General features: G+C 57.3%; 1 protein-coding gene across 1 annotated transcript; it reads right to left on the bottom strand.

Annotated features, from left to right (window-relative positions):
- Positions 1 to 466: 466 nt before the first annotated feature.
- EVX2 (even-skipped homeobox 2) lies at positions 467 to 5183 on the bottom strand. Its single transcript, XM_025274488.2, has 3 exons — positions 4757 to 5183; positions 3582 to 3859; positions 467 to 2271 (listed from the first exon to the last, which is right to left on the bottom strand). Exons 1-3 carry the CDS (start codon positions 5181 to 5183, stop codon positions 1552 to 1554), a joined length of 1425 nt encoding a protein of 474 aa, XP_025130273.1. The 3' UTR covers positions 467 to 1551.
- Between the last annotated feature and the right edge of the window lie 538 nt (positions 5184 to 5721).

Raw genomic sequence — 5721 nt, 5'->3', positions numbered from 1 at the left:
ATGATAAGAACGTGGCTTTCTTCTGCGAAATCACTTCAGGTAACAGAGATAACATTAAATAACATACATTCTATGCACCAAGAACATTGTTTTATGTACCGAGTCTCTTATCCGTCTCTCCTAATGACTTCCCTTAGCGGGTTGTTAGTACTTGACAGCAGGTCTCCGTGCGGGGAACTTTTCTCCAATTCCACATTCAAAGGAGGTCCATCAGAGAGCATGATTGGCAATTTTCGTCATAATCTGCACATTATTAGCATCAAAATTGACGTGGCAGTTAACACTGGTGTGTTTTGATGTGCCTTTCTTCAAGTTCAAGGAAACCCCTCCAGTAGCCAGGGTTGGCAGAGCCAGTCTCAGCAACCCAGCGGTGGCTTTGCAGAGGCGAAGGCGCAATAGACATGCGTGAGAAATAAGCCAAGAACCATTTTACCCGAGGAAAAGGAAAGCGAGGAGGGAAGGGGGTGAAGGGAATAGAGTTCGAACTTAGAAAAGTGTCTAAGTAAATGCTTCAGGATAATATATATCTAGAGATTCAAGTATTTCCCATATGGAGTGGAACCCAGTCGTTGGAAAACTAAGTTTAAAACGATTCTTCAAATACTACGAGATCGTTCAGTCTTGCCCTCCTCATCCCTCCGTTTGCCTTTCCTCCCCTGGTCTGGCTGTGCCACTCTCATTAACCATTACTTTTTGCACAAGAATATGCAAGACGCCTCCAACCCAAACCGAAGATCAGTAGAGAGATCGGCGGTGGGCCGAGAGAGGAGGCGGGACTGCGCCTCTTCGCATCTCGGCTTCGTGGCTTTGTCCTTCCCGGGACCGCGGCCACAGCCCCAACATCCTTGTCCCCTGCACGCAGTAAACACTCTCTACACCCGCGGCCGCCCGCACTCTCCATCCGCCCTCTAGGCCTCCTCAGACCTCCATTCTTCCGCTCTCCTCGTATAAGGCCCCTAACAAGCTCAGGCTAAGAGAAAAACTGCTACCTCCTCTCACCCTCGTTTAAAGAAAATGAAAGGATGGAAGAAACACAGCAGCAGCGGGAACAACGGGGTGGATTTCCCTCCCGCACACCGCACTAGCACACACCATTCCCTACTCTCTTTGTTGTGGTTTTCCGTTGCTTTTGGCCACGTGGCTCAGCCGAGAAACTAGGCCTGACGGCTTCAGCCTGGGCCCGAGACCACAGCGGACTGGTTTCGGACGCGAGGAGATTGTCTTGGGGAGACCAAGAGCTCGGGACAGAGGCAGGAAGCGGGGTCTGGGCGACGGGAAACACACTTAAAAGGAGGGGAGGCGGCAGGGTAGAAAATACAAAAATAGAAATAATTTGAGGGGACGGACGCCGGGCTTTCGAGCTGGCTCTTTCCCCCCAACTCGGGGCAAGTTCCCTGCGACCTCCCGCGCCGGGGCGCCCCCTGGCGAGAGCCTCAGCAGCAGGCGGAGCGCAGAGGGCACGTGGGCGCAAAGAGGGCATGGGGGGCGCTCAGGGGACTCCCGGGGCACACTCGGAGCGTCGGGCGCAGCCCCCTGGCGGCGGCGACGTAGTTATCTGGTGAGTGGCGCCTCGTCCCTCTGGTCCGGAGGGCTCACGGCGGTCTTGCTTAGCACAGCGGCTGAGTAGGGCAGAAAGCCGCTCTCAGAGCGCGGCGCCGCAGCGCTGCAGCCGAAGTCCGAGCCCCCGGCGGCCCCTGCGCTGCCGCCGCCACCCCCGCCGCCCCCGCCGCCACCCCGGGAGCCCAGAGCGGCGGCGGCGGCGGCGGCGGCGGCTGCGGCCGACTGACTGCTGTGGCAACTGAGGCACGAGCAGGGTGCGGAACCGCCGCTGGGGGGCGCCCCGGCCGCCGCGGCCGAAGAGGCCGCGGCCGCCGCAGCTGCAGCAGCCGCGGCGGCCGAAGCCGCGCTGTTAAGCCCGGCGGCAGCCGCGGGTGTCTGGTAGAGGCCGGGATGGCGGAAGCTGCACAGCAGCTCGGGCCGCGAGTAGGGGTGCGAGAGGGCGCGGAAGGTGTCCAGCGGGCGGATGGAAGTGGCGAAGGGCGATGAGGCCGCGGCGGCTGCGCCAGAGGCCGCAGCCGCCGCGGCCGCGGCCGTGACACCCACGTGCGGGTAGTAGTGCAGCGGCACGTGCGAGTGGAAGGGGTAGGGCAGGCTTCCGGTGGCGGCCGCGTGCGTCATCATGTAGGTGTAGAAGCTGGGGTCGGCCGGGTGCGGCCACGACATGGCCAGACGCTGCCGCTTGTCCTTCATGCGCCGGTTCTGGAACCATACCTGTAGGGATAGCCGCGCCGCGGCCCGAGTTAGGGAGCGCCCGGAGGTCCCAGCCCCCGCCCCGGGCCTCCCCGCCCCTCCCAGACCTCGGAATGGCCTGGCCTACGCCCCTCCGACCGGGCCGAGTCCTCTCTTCCAGCTGAGACAGTGTGAGCGGCAGTGTGAAGCGCCGTAGGCACACTCTCCTCAGCGAAAATAATCTTCTTCCCTATGTCCGATTGCTGCGGCTCCTGGAGCTTCTATTCTCTAGCTTTAGAATGCGCTTCCTCGTCCCAACCCAACCTTTCCTCTCTTTCTCGCCACCCACAGGTTGCCCGGCCTCGCTGAGCACCCGTCTCTCAATCCCAGGATTTGCACGAGGATTCTAGGGCTCCTTTGAAGAGAAGCTGCCGCCGCAGCTTTTGTAAAAAGTCGCCGCGTGAGGTCTTGAGTCCTCTGAGCTGTGAGGAATTATCCCGAGGGGCATGGGTCCGGTTCTGATATTGAAGGGATGGTTTTGTTGAAATCATTTGCTTCAAATGAATGGCGGGAACAACATCCTCTTAAACTGGGAAGGGGACTTTTCTACCCCTCCCAACACAGTATCTAATGAAGACATCATTCGTCACAACTCTAAATTAAAGAAAGCCCGACCAAACTGAAGAGAGACTTGCACACTCCTCCCCATCCCATGGAGTTTCCTCTTTTCTTTTTTTAGAATGCCAGATCCTCCTTGAAGAGTTCACCAAGTCGCCCAACCTCCCGGCTATCTTTCCTGGACGTAAAATAAAATTAATCACCTAAAGAGATGTTAATAAGGACAATTTCGTTGCCCCCCCCCCCCCCCAGGAGCTTGCTTTCTTTCCCGTTGCCCAGGAGAAAAATGTTTAGAAAACTATTTCTCAACCCCATCGATTTTAAAAAATACACTATCCTTTCTCCTTGTAACGATTTATGTGAAAAATAAACCTCCAAGATCAAGAGCAATTGAAAAGTTTCACCTCTGGTTCGTGCCAGAGCAACAAAGACCAGCTGGCTTTGCCGCCCAGGGGAAAGTGGAGCCGCGGAGAAGGGTTAGGGGCACCTGAGCACGCGCTGGGCGGAGGCGAGCATTTGCGGCATGGGCTGCGCTATTCGGGGCCCTTTCTAGGTGAGCCAGACCGGCTAGCCCTTCGGATAAGGCAACTGAGAAATAAATATGCCAATTCCTTTGGTGACTCTCCCCGTGGGTTTTCAGGCCCTCAGCTAAACCTAGTCGCCCAAAAAGGAGAAATAAAAATCAACCCACACACCCGGGGGAGGCTAGAACAGGCGCGTGCTGGAATCAATACCTTGATAGTGGTTTCGGGAAGGTTGAGTGCAGCGGCTAGCTCGCACCGGCGTGGCCGCGACACATAGTTCTCCCGGTAGAACTCCTTCTCCAGGCGGGCGATCTGTTCGCGGGTGAACGCCGTGCGGTAGCGCCGCACCTGATCCGCGCCAGAGCCGGAGCCGCCCAGCGCCGTGCCCCCGCCGCTGCCGCCGCCGCCGCCGCCTCCATGCAGGCTGCCGAGGCCGGAGCCTGTCGCAGACGTCGTGGTGCCCGCGGCTGAGCCACTCTCTGCGAACCCTGCCAAACAAACGGCCGGCAGCGCATGAGTCACTGTAGGACCGAGATCCCCGCGCTGAGGCTGCACGCGGATGGGGGAAGCCACAAGAGGAGGGCGAGGCGCTGCCTAAATTGATGGGGTCTGTCATGTTTACAAATTGCTGCCGTTAATGGAATCAATAAAGTTTGGGGAGTCCTTCATAACCAAATAATAGGAACTCAAGTAAGGGCGGTAGTTTTGTTTTAATAATTGGAAATTTTCAACTCAGGAGGAAAACTGGCCAAGGGAAAAAGCCTACATCTAAACTCAGTTTGGGAAGCTCTGGATTTTCCTTGATCTGGAGACCACAGGGCAGCTTTCTGTCGGCCTCTAACCTTCCTTTGACTGGCTTTGGAATTTTGTTTAAAATATTTCAAGATTCGAAAGACAGCAACAACTCAAACCGGAACCATTGAGGGGTGAACTCTACTTTTCAACTTTCTCCAGCTGACCCAAGAGGGTCTCCCAAAGGTGCCCAGCGAGGCTCCCTTGTCTTATTTAGAATGCTTCCTCCGCTCGGCCTCGGGGTTCAGAGGCCGCGGAGTTCAGAGCAGCTGCCCAGGGCACCCTTCCCCCGGACAGACTCAGTGGATGGCTCGGGGTCGATCGGCTCGCACGGGCGTTTAGACCCGCAAGCGAAAAATCTTTTCTCCGACTTAGGAGCGAGGGCAGGCCGTAGGCCTGCGTCTCTCTGGGAGGCTCAAGGAGCAGAGCTGGAGGGCACGGTCCCACGCCTGCGTCCCGCCCCCGCCCGAACCAGCTCGGTGCAGCTCGCTGCAGAGGGTCGGAGAGGGGCAAAGGCACCACGAAGGGCCCTCAGGGCAGCGAAGGAACATAGAGAATGGGACCGGAGAGCGCGGCGCGGGCAGCGAGATTACCTTTGCCATTGTTTTCCTTGAGCGGAACCGCTCCGAGGCCGCCGGGGGAGCGCAGCGCCGAGCAGCCCACCTCCACGTCGCTGCTCATGTCTGCCTCGGCGGCCGCCTCTGAATAATGACCCGGCTTTTTTCGGCCCTCCGCGGCAGACGCGATTTCGGAGGAGACGGTGCTTTCGCTGCTCGGGTGCTGCAGGTTGAACAAAGTGTCTATTTCGAATTTGCCCTTGGCAGGGAGGTCTCCCAAAGCGCTGTGCAGGGGGGCGGACGGCAGGCGCGGGCTGAGGCGAGCCGGGTGCTGCGAATTTTCCAGGGCCTCAAGCACAGCATTGCCAGCCGAGTCGGACAAATTGGAGAATCTCTTGCCGGTCGTAGGGCTGTGCAGCCCTCTCTCCATCAGAATCATCTCTTTTCTTATTCTTTCCATCATTTCAGCTTTCTAAAAAATGTCACAGTGGCCCGGCTGTCCCGTCCTAATGATGGGCTACGCCGAGGGCTAATTCTCATTCAGCCCCAGCGAGCGCCTCTAAATATTATTATCTCTTTTGGAGGGAGGCGGAAAAATTGTGGGATGCCAGAGCGAGGGAATGACTGGTCAAAATGACCCATACATCCTTCCGAGCCCGAGATGTCATTCATCAAAAAGTAGCGCTCGCTCGTCATTAAGGTACGAATGACGCTGTTCGAATAATCATTTATTGTAACAGGTTTATAAGCAAATAAATACACGTTCCTGTCAGTGGGTAATGAAGGCGGCTTCAGAGCAGACAAATAGATCCAGGTAGGAGGCGAGAAGAGACAAGAAGTGAGGAGGAAGTCTCCGGTCCTTTGCCCGCTCAGAGCCGGTTCTGCTCGCCCGGGGGTTTGGCCTCGGGGGTGAAATTGACAGTCTGATTAATAGAGCGCGCCGCGGCACATTTCCCCCTTCATTTAGGGGCATCATTACGCTCTCAGTTTGCTGGGTTGCC

The sequence above is a fragment of the Bubalus bubalis genome, chromosome 2 (assembly GCF_019923935.1).
Source record: "Bubalus bubalis isolate 160015118507 breed Murrah chromosome 2, NDDB_SH_1, whole genome shotgun sequence".
Classification (NCBI taxonomy): Eukaryota; Metazoa; Chordata; class Mammalia; order Artiodactyla; family Bovidae; genus Bubalus; species Bubalus bubalis.
The sequence above is the reverse complement of the archived record's forward strand: the minus strand, read 5'-3'. Positions and strand labels throughout refer to the sequence as shown.

What these genes read in the sequence shown, in the direction of transcription:
- EVX2 (XM_025274488.2), bottom strand. Translation starts at nt 5,183, where the DNA reads ATGATGGAAAGAATAAGAAAAGAGATGATTCTGATGGAGAGAGGGCTG. An exon ending in CAAGGAAAACAATGGCAAAG is followed by an intron (nt 3,860 to 4,756) that starts GTAATCTCGCTG and finishes TTTGTTTGGCAG; the next exon opens with GGTTCGCAGAGAGTGGCTCA. An exon ending in TTCCCGAAACCACTATCAAG is followed by an intron (nt 2,272 to 3,581) that starts GTATTGATTCCA and finishes CTATCCCTACAG; the next exon opens with GTATGGTTCCAGAACCGGCG.